Source organism: Globicephala melas, chromosome 2 (genome assembly GCF_963455315.2).
Source record: "Globicephala melas chromosome 2, mGloMel1.2, whole genome shotgun sequence".
In the NCBI taxonomy this organism is placed as follows: domain Eukaryota; kingdom Metazoa; phylum Chordata; class Mammalia; order Artiodactyla; family Delphinidae; genus Globicephala; species Globicephala melas.
Window position 1 is genome coordinate 68,743,369 of NC_083315.2, and position 19,728 is coordinate 68,763,096.

The window sequence follows — 19,728 nt, forward strand, 5'->3', positions numbered from 1 at the left end:
CTGTATCTTGACCATCAATGTCAACATCCCGGTTGTGATACTGTAATACAGTTTTGCAAGAGAAACTGAGTAAAAAGTACCCGGAATTTTGCGGTACTATTTATTACAACTGCATATGAAGCTACAATTATCTCAGAGTTTAATTTTTAAAATCTAATCATGTGGAGTGAATGGCCTTCCCTGTCCCTCCTGCTTAAAACCCTCCAGTGGTTTCCCACTGTTCTTAAGATATGAGATCCTGGACGCTACGATCTTGTCCACCTCCCAGGATCACCAGGCTCCCTTCAGGCTTTCTGTGCTCCATCCACACTGGCATTCTTTCAGTTCCCGCACCAGACCTACTCATAGTCTACTAGGGGGCTTTTGTAAATGCTGTTCCCATTCGGACTGTGCGTCCCTCTCTTCTTTCTCTTCTATTTCTACGATTTAACTCATAATTACCCTTCAGACCTCAGATGGAGTCTCAAAGCCTTAGGACAACCTTCCCCAACCTCTTTAAATTTAATTTTCCTATAAGCTCTTCTTGCCCTTTTTTCCTCTTTGGTAGTACTTACATTCGCCGCTGCCCTTTCGCATTTGATTGCAGGATTACTTGATTAATGTGTTTTCTTTACTAGATAGGTAGTTCTACGAGGAGAGGAACTGTATCTGTTAGTCGCACTGCAAAGGGGCTAGCTCCTCACCTAGAATGCTCAGTAAGGACAGTATTTTTGAATTGAAGGGTTGAATGAACGCCCATCCATGCGCCGGGCTCCCTGGGTCGGGTGCGTCACACTTATGTCGCGCGCGGTATACGTCACTTCCTCCCGGAAGACACTTTCGCTGGGAACCACTCAGATTCCTGTCACTTCTCAGAATCCCTCCGTGGCCATGGCTCTGCCTCCCTTCTTCACCCCGGGTCGCGCGGGCCCGCCGCTCCCGCAGCCGCCGGCTCCCGCTCCCTTCGGCTGTCCGCCACCGCCGCTACCCTCTCCGGCTTTCCCACCGCCTCTTCCCCAGCGGCCTGGTCCCTTTCCGGGGGCCTCCGCCCCCTTTCTCCAGCCCCCGCTGGCTCTGCAGCCCCGGGCCCCCGGGGAAGCCTCCCGCGGGGGTGGGGGCGGGGGCGGCGGCGGCGGCTCCTTCTACCAGGTGCCGCCACCGCCGCTCCCTCCCCCGCCGCCCCAGTGCCGGCCCTTCGTAGGGAACGACGCCGGTGAGCGCCCGCGGCCGCCGCCTCCAGGCCCAGGGCCGCCCTGGAGCCCGCGCTGGCCTGAAGCACCGCCGCCGTCCGACGTGCTTGGGGACGCGGCCCTGCAGCGCCTGCGCGACCGGCAGTGGCTAGAGGCGGTGTTCGGAACCCCGCGGCGGGCCGGCTGCCCGGTGACCCCGCGCGCGCCCGCCGGCCCCAACCTGGGCGAGGTTCGGGCTCGGTTGCGCGGGTCCCTGCGCCTGGTGCGGCGGCTGCGCGACCTGGGCCATTCGCTGCGCGAGGCCGAGGCTGACGGCGTGGCCTGGGCACAGCTGCATGCGGAGGCACAGCCGCTGCGCGCCGAGCTGGCCGAGCGACTTCAGCTCCTGACCCAGGCAGCCTATGTGGGCGAGGCGCGGCGCAGGCTGGAGAGGGTCCGGCGCCGCCGGCTGCGGCTTCGCGAGAGGGCCCGGGAACGCGAGGCCGAGCTGGAGGCGGAGGCCACGCGGGCAGCGGAGCGCGAGCAGGAGATTGACCGCTGGAGGGTCAAGTGCGTGCAGGAGGTGGAGGAGAAGAAGCGGGTAAGAGCAGCGGATGCACACGGGAGCAGGGGTAGTGGTGTTTGACACCCGATGGGGCTTGAGGCTTTGCACTGTCATTCCTCAGGGCTAAGCCTCTTTTTCCTCATCCGTAAAATAAAGAGATAGTTTGCCTTTCCGACCTCATATTTCCGTATTGGTTGCGTGTTAATGGTGTACAGTAAATAACACAAATGCTCTAGGTGCGCTGCAAAGTCCCATAAATACAAAGTATAGGATTGCATAGTGGTTTTGCAGGGATGACAGATCTGTTTTCTGCTCCAGCGTTCTGTCCACTTAGTAACATTCACGACGAACAAGAATCTGGGTCCTTGCGTCTTGTCCTGCTCTAGGTGATTTTAAGAATACAAAAAAAGAGAACTTGGGGCATTTTCTCAAGGAACATATACCCTAATTGGCTGATGGGGCACTAGTGATGATTTTCCCATGATGATTTTCTTTATTTACAAGTTCAACAATATCCCAAGTTCAACGATGGTATTTTTGAGCACTTACTCAAAACCTTGTAACAGTCTGAGAGGTAGGCAGTATTATTCCAATTTTACAGATTAGGAAATTGAGGCATAGAGAGGTTAACTTGCCAACAGTCACACAACCGGTTTGTGGCAGTTTCACTCCTGATTTGAGCCCAGATTGCTCGATTCCAAAGCCTACTGATCTCAAGTTTTAACTTAAGTAGAGGGCCAGGGTGAAACTGGAAATCAGTCAAATAGTTAAGGCATTCTCATTACTTTTGAATGCCTCTAGGGACTTCCCCTCTCCCTCCACTCTCCACAACCAGCGGGTACAGGCTTGTGTCCTCCTTGTGTCTGCTACAGCCCTGGAGTCTGATCCAACTCCCCTCTAAAGTATATTGATGGCAAGCTTTGTCTTCACACCTCCAGGAATATATCAGCGCTTTAAAGGAGAGTACTTGGAGGCAATGCCTTAACCTAAGGGAATATGAGTAAGTTCACCAGACATTTAATGTGGGCCCATTATGGCAGGCCCACTGCTGAGTGCTGGAAGTAGGGGTGAATAAGACATAGTGTTTGTCCTTGAGGGGCTTAGAGCACAATGGGGGATCATGTCTGTATAGCATGGTGTGTGTTAGGATTTCAACTGTAGGTGCTATAAAAGCCCAGAGAAGGAATATCTAATCCACTGGGGGAAGGTATCAAGGAAGGCTTCCCAGATGATATGGTGACATCTCAGCTGAGTCTTGTAGGAAATGTCAAAGCTAAGTGAAAGCAGCATGTGCAGTTCCAGAAACAAAAGAGTGAAACAGCATGGTGTGTCTGTAATGGTGAAACTATAGTGCTTATTTGACAGATGGGAAAGAGAGCTTTTAGGCAAAAGGATCCTCCCTACCACACACTGTGAGGGTACTGGAGACAGAGTCCTGTGAGTAGTGACTTGAGGAACCAGGGTTATTTAGCTTACATGTGAACCAACTTAAGAGAAAGATCGAGTCTTCAGATGTTTAAAAGGCTGTCATATCAAAGAGATCTTTGAGACTTTAGAGCATCGGGGCACAAACCGTGCTTAGGTTATCACTGAGAACATTGTAGAGTCCTAGGCCTTTCCAACCCCATTCTTTATCTTCCCTGCTAGTCTGAATCTTTGGATCCAGGAGTCTGCATTTTTAATAAGAGAGCCCCAAGTTAACAAGGTAAGTTGGAGGCAGATGTTCCTTGAACCACACTTTGAGAAACTCTGAGGAAGAAACAAAGGCAAGAGCCCACATGGAAGCTGCAGAGAAGATAATCCCTTGGCTGGACCAATGTAGAGAGGAGTTGTGCATGGCTCAGGAAATTGGGATGTAGATCCAGTAGAGTCTTTCTTAACCTTGGGACTGTCTGATCCTCTGAAATCTCACGGCCAGGCAGATTTTCTCTGCTGTAAGGTTGTTACTCGTAAGGTTCCATACTGGGTCTCATGGGCTCTCTTTCTCATCCAGGAGCAGGAACTTAAAGCTGCTGCTGATGGTGTCCTATCTGAAGTGAGGAAAAAACAAGCAGACACCAAAAGAATGGTGGACATTCTTCGGGCCTTGGAGAAATTGAGGAAACTCAGGAAAGAGGCTGCAGCAAGGAAAGGTAACCATGGCTTTGCATTTCTTTCCATTCTTTACCCTAGCCCCCTCCTCCCCAAAATTGTTGAAGGAAAAATGCTTGATACTTCATTATTTTCACCAAGTAGGGTAACTAAGCTTATCAGCAGTACTTCAGAACTTTGGAAGTAGAAAGCCTCAGAAGGTATTTATCCCTGGTAGCCAAGATTGAAAAGGATGTGGGAACTTACCGCACTGTCTTCCTCTTTTTTTTACTTTTATAAAAAAATTAATTTATTTATTTTTGGCTGTGTTACTGTACATGGGCTTTCTCTAGTTGTGGTGAGCGGGGCTACTCTTTGTTGCAGTGCATGGACTTCCCATTGCAGTGGCTTCTATTGTGGTAGAGCACCGGCTCTAGGCTCACAGGCTTCAGTAATTGTGGCACGTGGGCTCAGTAGTTGTGGCTCACAGGCTCAGTAGTTGTGGCTCGCAGGCTCAGTAGTTGTGGCGCACGGTCTTAGTTGCTCTGAGGCATGTGGGATCTTCCTGGACCAGGGATCGAACCCATGGCGCCTGCATTGGCAGGCGGATTCTTAACCAATGTGCCACCAGGGAAGTCCTGCACTGTCTTCCTCTTGACTCATCATTGCCATCCCAGGCATTCCTGGCCACACTTTTCTGAGTGAGGTTGGCGTGGCTGATCAAGCCCATATACCAAGATGAAAGCTATTGTATCTTTACTTGGTGCTTCAGAAGGTGTCGAAAACTTAGCATGCTCCTTCATATACATTTCAAACCTGAAACATTGATATTTGTAGAGGTGTGAATGGTTGGACGGGGCAGGGAGTGCCCTGCAGACTGCATGGGTGTCCCTGGCTTACCTGCATGTCACTTTTGGACCCAGAGAACCTCAGTGGTCTCCTCTTGCCTCTAGAGGGAGCACTGGTTTTCTAGAAGTTCCCCAGTTGTGCTTTCCTGCCTGCCTAGATCCTTGCTCTTGCCAGTCTGTTTGTCTGGAGGGCCTTCAGTACCATCTTTGCCATTTTTAGCTCTCATTATCCTTCAAAAGTAAATACAGTAAATTCCATCCTTCCCCGATCTGGACTGAGGTGACCTACTGCTCCTTCTCATTTGCACCTGGCTTGAACAACATGCTGCCTTATTTAGTAGGCTGTAGGCCATTGACATTCACCAGGGATATTTGAGAGTACACAAATTAGCAAGTACCACAAGAGCAAATGATCTGCCCTGTGTGGTTTAAAATATAATTGAAAACTGCAGCTCAGATCCTTAATAAAATGTCACTGGGACATGTGCATTCAGTCAGGCTCATTCACTAGCTAAATGATTAACTTCTACATGCCAGCCTCCAGACTGGCTGATTCAGATTCAGGTCTCAGAATCAGATGACCCCACAAAGCATTCATGAATCAGAAGGAGGTTGCATCTACTGTGACTACCTCTATCTCTTAATTATAATAATGCAAAACCTGAAGGCTACTATTTCATATTCCCCTACTTCATGTCCTCCGTGAGCTGAGTGTTCAGTAAACTTATGCCAAGTGAATTTATTGTACAACACAATTTCTATTAGTCTGCCTCACTTTGGTCTGAAAGAAGGAAGAAATTTTAGAAGAAATTAAAATCTAAAATAAGCAGGCTCTGGAGTTAACTGACTTGAATGTAAAATGATTTAGTATCTAGTAACTGGTTTTGTTGGATACTTTAAAAGAAAAAGAGCAACTTTCTAAGTTCTCTCACTGTGCTGAGAAAATGAAGCTGGTTATGTAAGCAGGGCCACGTCTCAAAGTGTCTTATTTGCTAGGCTAGACTTCTCACCTATGCTTAAAGCTGAGTGGAACCATTGGAAGCTTTTAAGCAGAGATGACAAAGATCAGTGCTGGCAGAGGAGAGAAAGGTTTGGGGCTTCTAGGAGGGAGGAAAAAAGAGAGACTGATAGGGCTGTTGCAGTCTGAGCAGGGATAATATGGGAGTGTGAACTAAGAGTCAGATAGTGAGCTGGAGAAAAGTAAACAGATTTAAGAGATGTGAGTAGAGTGTGTGTGTGTGTACACATATAAGTAAATAACTTGGGGGAACTCAGCATGTGGGAGCTGAAGGAAAAAAATGACTTTCAGGTTCTAGCTTGATCTATTGAATGAGTGATGATACCATTCTAATTGACCAGGAAAACAAGAGGGGGAACAGGCTTGGGGCTGATGAGTTCAGTTTGGGACCTGTTATGTTTGTGGTGCCTGTGGTACATCCTGGATAAGAGTTTATCAGCATGTTGCTGTAAGTAGGATGACCTTGAGGAGATTGTGCGGTGTGAGATGAGGCCCAAAGACAAAATCCTAGGGAATGTCAAAATCAAGATGGGTAAGGAGGAGGCCACAAAAGAGATCAAGAGAGGTCAGAGATAGGAGGAAAGTGTAGACCCCTTACTTTTTCTGGAAAGTGGCAAATGCTCAGAGAGATTGCATAATATTGGGCAGGTTACTTAAACTTCTCTGTGCCTTGGTTTTTCCTCACCTGTAAGAAGAGAATAGTGATGGTACCGATCCATGGGGTGTTGCAATGATTAAATTAGTAAACATGCATAAAGTGTTTAAGACAGTCCTGGCGGGCTTCCCTGGTGGCGCAGTGGTTGAGAGTCTGCCTGCCGATGCAGGGGACATGGGTTCGTGCCCCGGTCTGGGAAGATCCCACATGCCGCGGAGCGGCTAGGCCCGTGAGCCATGGCCGCTGAGCCTGCGTGTCCGGAGCCTGTGCTCCGCAACGCAAGAGACCACAGCAGTGAGATGCCTGCGTACCGCAAAAAAAAAAAAAAAAAAAAAAAAATCCTGGCATGTAGTAAATGCTGTATAAGTGTTTATTATTATTATTATCAAGTAATATAAAGATTAATAAACATCCATGGGAATTAGTACCCAACAGGTTATTAGTGACTGGTGCTGGGTGCATTTCAGTGGAGTGGTATGGGTAGAGGCCAGACTAGACTAGATCAAAGAGGAGGAGATAAGAAAAGCAGACAGTGAGTCCAGCTTATTAAAAGTTTGCCTGTGAAGAGAAGCAGGAGGGATAGTTAATGGCTTGAGGTCCTGCAGGAAGTAGGGAGATTCAGATCCCAGATGGAGGAATTAACTTAAGTGGAGAAGGACCCATTTTCCACTGAAATGAAAACGAAGAGGGCAAGGATGGGTAGTAATGCAGATGAGTAAAGTCAGCAGCAAAAAATTAAGGGATTTCCTGGCTGATAGCCTCTTTTCTCTAGGGAAAATGCTAGATGGTTTGCTAAGAGTAGAGAAGTAAGGCTTTAGGAGGGAGGTGAATGTTTGAAATAATTGTTGTGAGGAATGAGTGAGAGCCAACCAGAGACACATGGGAGTATGGCTGTAGAGAGGTGCCATTATGGGCTGAGCTGATGTAACTATACACTGGCACTAGGTCACATAACCAAATGAGTCTGCAGTTGGCAGGTGGGCACAGAGCACAGGTCTATTGGGGTTTTGCTTAATGGGCGACCACACGTTTTGGTGAAATCTGATACATTAGATTGGAGGTTTTAGTGAAGCTGACAGAGTTTTGGGTAGAAAGTCAGAGAAGAGAATAATTGGGTTTAAGACTTCAGAGGTGGAAACTTTTTTCTGATCATGCCAAGGTCCAAAGACTGCACGAGGCCCTAAGGTATGGGTGGCTAAAGGGGAATAAAGGAGAAAGCATTGGTATCTAGGAGCTGCAGCAACTAGAGAAGTAATGGTAGAGGTGGAGGGAACCTAGATCATGTCGTTGCAGGTGGTCTGGAAGAGGATTGGTTGGGGGGGGGGCGTTTCAGAGGGAGAGTGTCATGGTGGTCAGGAGGGATCCATGAAAGGCTGAGGGGAATGAGCGCGGGTGGTGCAGGCCAGCACACCGAGATGGGAGCAGGCCACACCTTCTCAGGGGTCTGGAGGCACTTTGGGGCTGATGGCGTGTCTGTGTATTTTTGCTGTACTGAGAGATTTTAGTACTTGCAGCAGAGATTGTATGACCCAGAAGCCTAAAATATTCACGGTCTGGCCGCTTATGGAAAAGGTTTGCCAATCCTTAGTCTAGGTAAAGAAATGAAACAAAACCATGAAATTATTATGAAACAACAAAGTGACAGCTTAAATTTCTCAGTCCATAAGAATTTTGTGTGTATTTGGAAAATAATTGGCAACTTAGTAGAGATGGATTTGAGTTGTAGAGTTTCCATAGGTGGGAATGAGTAGATGAAAACTTGTTCAAGCCAAGAAATCATGACAAAATGATCTGAAGGAATGTTAGCCTCGGAGATGAAGATAGGAGAGCGAATTCTGCAACTACTTAGCTGCCATGGTTGAGGGAAAAAAGAGTCAGACCTCCAAATCAGGGTGACCAACCATCACATCTGTCCCAGGACACTGGGTTTTCAGTGCTAAAACTGGACAAATGAAACATTTGGTCACCCTGCCCTCAGCAGCAGACTGTGAGGTTATTGTGGTTGGTTAAGTGTATTTCTTCCTCACTGTCCAAGTGTGCGCTCTCAGAAGTTCAGACTCAGTCAGAGGAAAACTTGTTTTTTAGTTGGGTCTAGGAGTCTGTGCTGTAGGAATTTCACAGTGAAGAAGTAAAAGACAGTTCCTCCCTTTAGTAGAGGAATTCTCCAACTGAAGGATCAAAACCATTAAGAAATAAACAAAATCAAAGGTTAAGTAGTGTGATACAGAAAGAGGAGTTAGTGAAAGTCAGGGGTGAAATTAATTGAAAACTCAAAAAGATCAAATTGAGACTTGAAGGCTGGTTGGAATTTGTAAACTCTAACCAAATTCATACTGTTAGTAGGACTTTGAGTCTGTTCATTAGAACATGGATTTGGGGATAAGAAAAAGTTGTATCTAAAATGTCATTTGCATCTCTTTGCCCAGGGGTCTGTCCTCCAGCCTCAGCAGATGAGACCTTTGAGCATCACCTTCAGCGACTGAGAAAACTCATTAAAAAACGCTCTGAATTATATGAAGCTGAAGAGAGAGCCCTCAGAGTTATGTTGGAAGGAGAACAAGAGGAAGAGAGGAAAAGAGAATTAGAGAAGAAACAGAGGAAAGAAAAAGAGAAATTTTTACTACAGAAGCGTGAAATTGAGTCCAAGTTATTTGGGGATCCAGGTAAGTTCCTCTGTAACCAGTGGAGAAAAGAAAAATACTAGATTGACAGCTCTTTTCCTCATGGATGATCTCCACCTAAGCTAAGAGGTGGTAGGCGACAAATTGGAAGGATCCTTTAGGATTTGAATTCTAAACTATATCCTGGAAATCAAGGATAAAGATGAAACACATTTGATCATATTGTATAATCATAGACTAAGTCACTTTGCCTTGAGAAATATGCTGTACATATGAAGCATGATGACATGGTATTGTGCCTTTTCTGTTTCAGATGAGTTCCCACTTGCTCACCTCTTGCAGCCTTTCCGGCAGTATTACCTCCAGGCTGAGCACTCCCTGCCAGCACTCATCCAGATAAGGTCAGAGGGGCATTCTCCATGTTTTCCTTCCCTTAGGTAGCAAGAAGCAGTCGACAAAGTGCTTATGTTGTTGAGGTCTATTACTATATCTTTTTTTTTTTTTTTTAGTTTCTTATGAGTTTATAGAATGTTTCCAAGTTTGAAGCATGCCACACACGTCTTGTTTAGTCCTCATCAGTTCTTGAGAAGTAGATGTCCCTATTTTAACAGGTGAAGACACTGAAACTCAGGTTGTGACTTGCCCTCTGTATTATCCCATGCTATAGCTGTTATGTTGACTTAAATCATTGACTTCCTTTTCCTAATTCTCTTCTACTGCTAAACAGACCAAGGAAAAGAAACCCTCCCTGTATACTCACCTGTGGAGACTGTTAACAAAGACCCACACTGACTTGTGAGTTCTTACAGGTCAAAGCCAAGAGAGCTAGGAACAAGGAGTCTCACCTTAATCTGCAGTTACTAATGAGCTAGGTAAAGTTTTCAGTTCTGAGTCTCACTTTCCTCACCTACAAGGTGAAAATGATGGACTAGACTGTGGCCTTCAAATGTGAACAGTCGTACCCTCCCAAATGTAATCTTTTGAAAAATCAGTTTGTATAACAATGAATGAATGGGTTCCACAGGCAGTTTAAATGTGTTATTGACTGGAAGCACTTCGTTATTTCTAGACTCCCCAAAGCATCTACTTGGGGCCTAAGTGTATTCAAAGCCTGATTTGAAAAACCACTGAACTAAGTGCTCTCTGAGGATCCTTCCAAGGTCCAACAGTACTCTTTAGCGCTGTTCTGGGAAAAGTGTATTTCTGGTTAACATACAAGTTTTAGCCTTTAAATATATTACAATGGGTTCTCGTTATTTACAGCAGCTATATTCTGTAAAACTGCAAATGCTGAATTAGAGAATACTGAACTGCTGCTCCTGAAGGAAATACAGAGCTAGGCTCCTGTGAGCCTTTGGCCACGACATTTTCATCAACTGATCAATACCTAACCTTGTCTTTCTTTTTAAAGACAACTTATTTAATACATACTGTTGATTCATCAACATTGAACTCATAGCTAATGGCACTATAACTCATGCCTGAAGGTAGCTTATTTAACATACGTGTGTTCTCCATGAGGCATATCACAGCCTTCTAATGCTAGCTATAGCACTCCAGCACTGTACTCGGGAGCCATTTTAAACAGCAAAATGCCAATAGCACAAAAATTTGAAGAATGTGGTACTAAACAGACTACAGAAAAGATACTTGTTGACAGTAGGGGAGCTGAAAAGAAGAAGGCAGAGTGTCACCTCGTTCCACCACAGTTGGGAACATGCCTTTTGGTGACTCAGATTTTTCACTGCTCTGTGCATGTTGGCAAGTAACCAGGGAAGCACCATGAGTAATGATTTGTGGGTTACAAATCAATTTTAGTGAATAGCCAAATTTGCAAATACAGAATCTGCAAATAATGAGGATCGACTGTATATTCATTATTTGGTTATCCATAAAATATAAGTTATTTGGCGTTTTTTCCCACTTACATATATGTACATTTAAGAAATAGTCTTTTGCATAATTTCTAGAAATCAAGTTCTTTAATGGACTCATATCGGTCATTTGAAAGCAAAGTCCTGTAATAGAATATTTAGTTGCTAACATAGTGCTTGGAATGAAACAAAAATAAACAGTTGTTCTGTAATGTTCTCATTAAGGCATGATTGGGATCAGTACCTGGTGCCATCTGATCATCCCAAAGGCAACTCCGTTCCCCAAGGATGGGTTCTTCCCCCGCTCCCCAGCAACGACATCTGGGCAACCGCCATTAAGCTGCATTAGTAAAGATGCTCCAGGAGTGTCGTCCAGCCAAGGCTCTTTCCAGCTCTAAGTATTAGTGACGCTGCCATCTTCTTGTACTGTAGTATAAATCACAACCTCTAAACTCCACGTGGCATTGCCCTACCCAGAAGTTACGTTTTCCTTCTGTCCTCTGTCCTGGCCAAGGTGCCTCTTGAATCAGGAGATTAATATGGTTCCTCAGGAAAGGACCTAGGTGAACTGAGGTTTTTACGACAGGCAGTGGCCTTGGTTCATGAAATTCGCCTCTGTTTTGAGGGGCTTGGTCCAGATTGATTTATAAGTTTACTTTTATCTTTCTTGTGTGGTGATGGATAAGTATACGCTATACACTCATACCCTCGACACAGGTGTGCACTGGGTAGATTTAGCAGTCCCTTCCCCAGTACTCCTTGTTAAAGCAAGCTTGATGCAAAACCTCCTTACCTTTCTTACCCAGAGAGCCTCCTAACTTCCAGGAAGAAAGGTCAGAAATGCTTTATCTTCAGTTTTGTGAATCCCACTTTTGGTGCAGCTGGAGAGGCTCGGCTGCCAGAAAAGCTGGTGGCCTTGTCTGGTAGTCAAGTGGAGAACTTGGAAAGCCTGAAGAGTACCTGTACCCAAACTGGATTGTGTTTTAATGGATGATGGCTGCATTTTCCCCATATTAGAAGGATCCTAATGAAAGCACCTGCTTTTTAAGTTCCTAGAGGTCTGGTTGTTCAGAATCTGCAAGGATAAAAATTAATTTCCTTATGGGAGTGGGACCTTGATTAACCTCACTCAGTCACATTGTGGGAGCTGGTATAGTAGAAATTGTGGAATTTTCTTAGGAACTCAAGCTTCCAAAAATATACATGTAATTTAAGCTGGGGGAAAAGCAGATAAAAATAATAAAATTTATTTTTTTATACTCATTAATAAATGCTGTTGTGCCTGGAGATGATCAGTCATATAACATGTCAGGTTTTTTGTTTTATTTTGTTTTCCTTTTTGCCATTTATTGTGTTATTTATATTTCCAAAAAGCTAAATAAATATCATTTTTAGTTTGAGCCTTTGCCCCCAATTTGTTGCCTCCCAAATCACTACACACTCTTTCACATTGATGAAAGACATTTACTGCAAAGTTCAAATTTATTAACTAGGCATTTGTTACCGGAAGGTGAATCTCAAGCACCAAACTTTTTAGGCGGTATCCAACTCTGGATAAGCAGGAAAGGACGTCTCAACTTTGGAAGTGATTTCATGTACTTGGAAGCTCTTGGATACAAGATGCTGACACATTTGTCCCTTTTTTGTTGTTTCGTTTGCACTGTTTATATGTTATGCATTACAGAGTTAACAGGGTATGAGGGCCAGCACTCCTCTAAAGTGTTTCTAAGCTCATAAACCTCAGAATCTGATGTGATTAGCCTCACATAACCCCGTAGGCCTGTGTGCCCTTTTGTTATAAATCTCCACCATTTTCTGATGAGATGCAGGAAGAGTAGAAATAAAGGATGAATTGTACAATGTATGTTTGGTGTCCAGACAGCCTTGCCACTAAGATACCTGCATTGATGGGGTTAGGGAGTGTGGAGCAGGGACTCAGGAAAACTCAGGTAGCAGAACCCAAGGAAAAGAAAGCATTTAACTTCAGGTGGAAAAAACCATTCCCTCTTCCCTCTCATTCAGCTTCTGCAAAGTTTTAATAAAGTGAGCATTATTTTTATTATTTGTTTGGTCTTTTGTTAAGTTTTTCCTAGTTTATGCCCTGTGTAGTGGTGGTGGCAGCAGCCACTGGTACTTGAAGGCAGCTGTCCCCAACCTTTTTGGCACCAGGGACTGGTTTCGTGGAAGAAAGTTTTTCTAGGGACCAGTGTTGGGGAGGGGAGTGGGGGTGGGGATGGTTCAGGCTGTAATGCGAGCGATGGGGAGCCGCAGATGAAGCTTTTTGCTCACTTGCTCACTCGCTCGCTGCTCACCTCCTGCTGTGCAGCCCGGGGGCGGGGGGTGGGATGTGGGGTGTGTTGGGGACCCCTGCTTTATAGGTTCAGAAAGAAAGACTTTTAAAAAATATATATTTACTTATTTTGACTGCTCCGGGGGTCTTAGTTGCAACATGCAGGATCTTCGTTGGGGTGCGTGGGATCTTTTTAGTTGCTGCATGCGGGCTTCTTAGTTGCGGCATGCAAACTCTTAGTCGTGGCAGGCATGCGGGATCTAGTTCCCTGATCAGGGATCGAACCTGGGCCCCCTGCACTGGGAGCTTGGAGTCTTACCCACTGGACCACCAGGGACGTCCCAAGAAAGACTTATAGTAGTGTCTTTAATGAATTGTACTCCTGAGAATATGGACAGTATCATTGTAATCTTATCCTACAGTCTTTTTAATTGTGGAAAATTTCAAATATTAAAAAGTAAAGAGAATGGTATAATTTTTTTCATCATCTGGCTTCAAATAATGGTCAACTCTTGACCAATCTTGTTTTATCTGTACCCCTACCAATCACACTGGATTATTTAGAGGCAAATCTCAGATGCCATATTACTTCATAGGTGTTTATGTAGCTCTAAGACATTTAAAAAATTTAACCACTGCTATTATTGCACCTAAAGAAATGAATAACTCCTTAGTATCATCAAATATTCAGTCAATGTTTAAATTATCTCATAAATGTGTGTTTTACACTTTGTTCCAAATCAAGATCTGGATGCAATCTATGCATTGTTGTTGGTTGATGTGTCTCTTAAGTTTCTGATAACCCATAGGTCTCTCTTTCCTTCTTCCTATGTACTGTTGCACTTTCACTCCCTTGCAGTTTATTACTTGAAGAAATCAGATCATTTTTTTCCTAAAGAGTTCCCAGTCTGGATTTTGCTAACTGCATCCTTGTGATTACATGTTCCTCTATTCCTATAATATAATGATTAGACAGAGCTGTACTGTTTAATATGGTAGCCATGTATGGTTACTGGGGACTTGAAATTGAGTTTGAACTGAAATTGAGTTTGATTTGCCATGTACAGTTACACATGTGGTTCACATGTTTCTATTGGACCACTCTGATCTAAAGGTTTGATGACATTAAGATCGGGATTTTCTGGCAAGAGTATTTCATAGACCTGGTGTGTACTCCGTTTAGGAGGACTAATTGGTTGTCTTATTTTGTGATCTTAGCAGCCATTGACATTCAAGACCTAGACACACTCATTTGGATTTGCAAAATAGTGATCGTTTAATTATGCCCTTATTTCTTTAATTATCAGCTGGAATATACTAAAAGGAGAAACATCCCCTCATCAACTATTTGGTTACCCTGGGGTACAATTTGTATAGAAAAGGCAAAAAAATAAATACATGATTTTATTTACTAGTTTTCAAAATAATGAGGTAGTTCCATAGCATCCTCCAAAAGTTACCAGTGAATTTTTTTTTAAGTATCATTATGAACTCAGATCTAAATGTATTTGTCTTTTAGTCCATTGTTTTTATCTTTTTTTATTGATTGCCTCACCTTTGGCCAGTGGGAGCCTCTTTTAACTCCACTCCTGAGTTCCCACTTAATCCCAGTATTCTGTTCCAAGTTTATCTTGCACATTTCCTATCCCTGACCTATACCTATATTCTCTATGTATTGAACATAAATTAATGAAAATAGAGAATTAAACTCTTTCAAAGACTAACTAGAAATGTGTTGATTCATCATGTCGTATATGCAAGAAATTTGTTTATCTTGACAAATTTCCAGGAGACCCTGGATATGTGAGAAACTCTAACAAAAGCGTTTATTTTTAAGAAATTAGGTAAATACAGGGAAGATTGGAAAATGAAAGAGATTAGTTGTATGTTAAATACTAAGAGTGTTCAACGGGAGTGCCTGAGTTTATGACATCAAAGAATTTGCTACAGCCACCCAACTTAATCACTTTAAAACCATTCATGTTCCTATGTCCACGTGACTTTCGTGCAAGGATGTATCAAGAAGCTTAGCTGAGATTATACCATCTGTTGTAGCAATTCACTTCTACAAGTTTTGTCTACAGAGAAGCTATCCTGGGAATTACAAGGTAAGTACAAAATATGTCTTGTTCCATTCAAATAAGAATAATATATATAGAAGGAATGTGAATGCTGTGAAGTAGTAGCTGTGGTAGAATTTAGGAACTAGAGATTACATTTCCAAGCATTTCTAGCTAAGTTTTTTTAAAAATTGCTTATAACAAATAAGCTGTTCCCACATAATTAACTTTTCCCTTTTGAGTGCACGCAACAGTAGATCCCAACTTGCCACACCTGGCTATCCATGAAGAATTTGTTTCCATTTGCTTTGTGGAATAAACTGGGTTTTTCATAGTCTCTGAAGCAAAGATTGAAGTCTTTGAGGCAATTGGTGTTAGAGTGGATTACTATGCAGAGCAGTAGGCATTTTCCAACTTCATTAACTCATTCTTGCCGGAATGTGGTTACCAGGATTTGAACAGTGTTCTTGGGAAATGATTTCTATTTACCATTTTCGAGGTACAATGTTAAATGTTGGAGACATAAAAAGGGGGCAAACAGACAGGATTCCTGCCCTCCTGCAGTTAGTGTAGAGTAGAGAAGCTTAATGATTATACAGATAATTAAAGTCAGTTATAATTGTGATAAGCACTACAAAGAAAAAGTACTTAGTCACAAATTTATATTTTTCACTGTTCAAATTTTTTTAAGTGCCTGTTGAGGCTCAGATAATTTGCTAATAAGTACAAGGGCTCTAATGGTGAGCAAAATACCAAATACTCCCTAATGCAGGTTTTGAGGGAGATAGATATTAATCCAACAATCATAAAAAATGTGCCAAGTGCTTTGAAGGAGAGCTACGGTTCCATTAGATTGATTAGGCCTCCCACCCTTTTTTTCCCTCAAACAGTGTTCTGTAATGCTTTTAGGTGAAATAATACAAAATATCTGTGTATCATATAGTAAGGGTAAGAATTCATTCAGTTTATGTATGTATATGCTAGGTCACAAAGTCAAATATATTTCATTCTGTGGGGCACAGTAGAAAAAAGTCTTGAAAACCAACGTACTAGTTGGATTGATTCAAGTTTGGGTGTCAGGGAAAGCTTTTTTGAGGAAATGCTGTTTCAGCAGAGCTCTGAAGAATTAACTAGTGGGAAGAGACAAAGAGGAGCATAGCAAGTATCTGGAGCAGCATCCACAAAGGCCCTCTGGGGGGCCAGGAGACCAAGGCAAGTTGAAGGCCATCATGGCTAGAGTAAGCAAGTGAAGGAGAAGGGGCCAGACACTGTAAGGCTTTAGAATCCCTTGTCAGGAGTTTACTTTTACTCTGAGAGTAGATGGGAACCACTGGAGGCTTTTAAACAGTGGAAATGGCTTAGTTTGCTGTTTTGAAATGATCATTTTCATCCCAGTATGTGGAACAGAATCATAAGGCATGAGAGGATACATGGACATCAGTTGTCTGAGTGAGAGATAACGGGGGCTTGGATTTCCACGGTAGCAGTGGAGGTAGCATGAAATGGCTAGATTCCAGAGATTTAGGAGAGAAAACCTGGCAGGGATTTGAGATGGGTGGCAGTGAAGGAGAAGAAAGTATCAGGGGTGAGTCCCAAGCTTGTGTGCCCCTTAGACGTTCCTTGAGACAAGGAATACTGGAGGAGGAGGAGCAGTTTAGGGGAGGGGAAGATCAGAGTTCACTTTGGGTATGTTGAGTCTGAGGCACCCTTGAGACATCTTGGAGGACATGCCTCAAGGGCAGTTGTGTTGTGAGTTTGATCTTAGAAGAGCACTGGAGAATTTAATGTGTGAGTATTAGATTATTGAAGCTATGGACAAGGATGAAGTCATTTTGGGAGTATAGTGGACGCCTTTAGAAAATAATACTAGTGTCATTGTGGGGACTCCATGTATACCAATTACTACAATCCCCACCTACCCAGCCCCTTGCCCCAGGCTCAGATGTGGCCATATGGGCACAGACCCATGGACTGCTGATGGAAAGGTCCTGGATTATGCAGTTTGTTGAAGCATGCATAGACTGGCTTTCCTAATATCCCCATTGTCCCACCCTCACCCCATCCCTTCAGACCCCTTCAGGGCTTTCTCTGCCTACTGAATGGGATTAGCACTCAGCCTGAAGTTCAGCACCCTCCCCAGCTCCACCCCAATCTACCCCTTCGATCTTACTGCAGACAGCTTCTCAGCACAAAGGATATACTTGAGTCAAGCAGCTTGTCTCCCCCTCACTTTGCCCTGCCTCTGCTCCCTGGCTTAAGCTGTTCTCTCCGTGGAGTTATGCTCTCCACCCAGCCTTTTCCCTGCTCACAGGCTGTTCTCCCACCCTCCAGGGTCCAGATCAAGTCCCATCTTTCCTGAAGTTTCCCCAACCCCCCATAAGGACTAGAATATTCTCCTCCCTCTGAAGAATATCATCACTTAATGATCTGTACCTCTTATTTTGTATTTAGCAGATGCAGATGTGACCGTCATTTTAGAATATGTTCTAACTAGATCACGTCTTGCACTGTAGCCCTTGCTGCTATTAAGAGGTGTTTCCAGAATCCTCAAACTCTTAAATTACTCTAGAAGCAAGTATAATGCTGAGTAGAGAATATCTGTTAGGATGCAGGTGCTGGGGCAGAGGGAAGGAAGCAGGAGGCTGGCCCTGTACTTGCTCATTGGACAGGCAGTTCACACTTGGGACTCAGCACAACTGTGGTCCTTCCCCATAGCTAAAAATTCTAATGATAGCTGAAAATGTGAACAATAAATCTGAGAATGCCAAAACTTCCTAACTTTCATGTATCCCCTACAACTCCCTACACTCAAAGGTCCCCTGTAGGAACAGGTTGATGGGGCAGATAACTTACTGATCGCACTGAAAGCTGTCTGATCCTGTAGCATAAAGACTCAATGCCAATATGATGGGAAACTATCTCCCAACATGGGGTGGAGAAGCCTTTTGAGTCTTACATACAGTAAGACACTGACAAAAGAGGGCAGAGAGTAGAAATGAGGGAATTAAAGGATTTGCCCATCTGGCCTCATTTGACCTCTCTGCACTCAGATTATCGACTCTACCTCCTCACATGATGCTCTCATGTGGGTGTGGTGATGACCCCAGTGACCCCGAACAGCAGGGCTTTGCACCATCCTGGTAGGGATGACATTGTATTGAGCCAGGGAGCCACTCCCTGGTGTGGGCTCCCTGCTAAGCCCTGATTATTTGCAAAATGCCAGACTGTGGTCAGGAGTCTAGATTTAAGTGTATATTATAGGCAGTCATGAAATTGAATTATGTGAATGAGTTTTGCTTTGTTTTTTAAGGCAAGAATATTTAATGTGGTCTAAAATACATAAAAAAGCAAATCCCTGGCTGTTGTGAATATAATTAAACTAACAGCTACTACACTTGATCTTAGCCAAAAGGCTCAGAAGCTATGTGCGAATTTTTAATGCTTAGATTTCAGCTTTAGTAGATACTGTTGACTAATAATAATTGACTTTCTCACCAACAGTGCATGAGAGTCCCAGATATTCCACAACCTCATCAACACTTGATATTGTTAGGCTTTTAAAAATTTTAACTCTTCGTGTGTGTGTGTGTGTGTGTGTGTGTGTGTGTGTGTGTAGTGTTATCTCATCGTTTCATTTTGCAGTTCACTGATGACTAATGAGGTTAAACAACTTACATGTTTATTGGCTATTTGGATATTCTCTTTTGTGAGGTGCCTGTTAAAATCTCTTGCCTATTTTGGGATCTTTTTCTTATTGATTTGTAGAAGTTTTTTGCATATATTGGATATGAGTACTTTGTCAGATATGTGTGCTACAAATATCTTTTCCCCCTCTGTGATTTGCTTTTTCACTTAATGGTATGGTGATGAATGGAAGTTCTTAACTTTAATGTAACTCAATTTATCAGTATTTCCTTTATGGTTAGTCTTTTTTGTAACCTTTTATGAAATGTTTGCCTTTTCTAAGGCCATAAATATATTCTCCTATTTTATCTTAAAGCTTTTTTTACCTTTCACATTTAGATGTACAGTCTATCTGAAATTGACCTTTGTTTATGATATGAGGTAGAGGTCAAGATTTTTTTTTTCTAGGTGAATATCCAGTTGGTCCAGAACCATTTATTTAAAAGACCTTCATTTTCCTACTGCTTTGCAGGGCCAGTTTTGTCATAAATCAAGGATCCATATATGTGTGGATCTGTTTCTGGACTTTTTTTTCCTGTTCTATTGGTCTCTTTGTAAGCTCTTATGTCAATACCACACTGTATTAATTGCTTTCACTTTAAACTAAGTCTCGACATCTGATAGTATAAATCTGCAACTGTGTTGCTTCTTCTTCATGATTGTCTTGGCTTTTCTTGGCCCTTTGCATTTTATTTAAATTTTAGAATTAGTTTGCCAATTTACACCAAAAAATGTGGTGGAATTTTGATACGTGGGATCTATAAATCAATTCAGGGAGAATTGATATATTTACAATATTGAGTCTTAGAAGCCATGAACGTGGTATGTTCCTCCATTTAATCTAATGTTTTATAGTTTTCTGTGTAGAAGTCTTATAAATCTTGTGTTAGATTGA

General features: G+C 43.2%; 2 protein-coding genes and 1 pseudogene across 2 annotated transcripts in view; 2 read left to right on the forward strand and 1 right to left on the reverse strand.

Annotated features, from left to right (window-relative positions):
- The first annotated feature begins 822 nt into the window (after positions 1-822).
- On the forward strand, positions 823-12,199 carry PDCD7 (programmed cell death 7). Its single transcript, XM_030875267.2, has 5 exons — positions 823-1,749; positions 3,707-3,845; positions 8,731-8,967; positions 9,239-9,326; positions 11,025-12,199. The coding sequence occupies exons 1-5, from the start codon at positions 871-873 to the stop codon at positions 11,146-11,148; spliced, it is 1,467 nt and encodes a 488-aa protein (XP_030731127.1). The 5' UTR covers positions 823-870; the 3' UTR covers positions 11,149-12,199.
- Positions 12,200-12,346: 147 nt separating this feature from the next.
- UBAP1L (ubiquitin associated protein 1 like) overlaps positions 12,347-19,728 on the forward strand; it is a 28,471-nt gene continuing 21,089 nt past the window's right edge. The window contains exon 1 of the mRNA XM_030875270.3: positions 12,347-15,197. The gene's annotated coding sequence lies outside the window, so the exon portion shown is untranslated. The remainder of the gene's footprint in view (positions 15,198-19,728) is intronic.
- Positions 18,473-18,574, reverse strand: LOC115862949 (U2 spliceosomal RNA; annotated as a pseudogene).

Coding starts and splice junctions, on each gene's coding strand:
- PDCD7 (XM_030875267.2), top strand. CDS start 871: ATGGCTCTGCCTCCCTTCTTCACCCCGGGTCGCGCGGGCCCGCCGCTC. Junction 1,750..3,706: donor AGGTGGAGGAGAAGAAGCGG/GTAAGAGCAGCG, acceptor TTTCTCATCCAG/GAGCAGGAACTTAAAGCTGC. Junction 8,968..9,238: donor CAAGTTATTTGGGGATCCAG/GTAAGTTCCTCT, acceptor TTTCTGTTTCAG/ATGAGTTCCCACTTGCTCAC.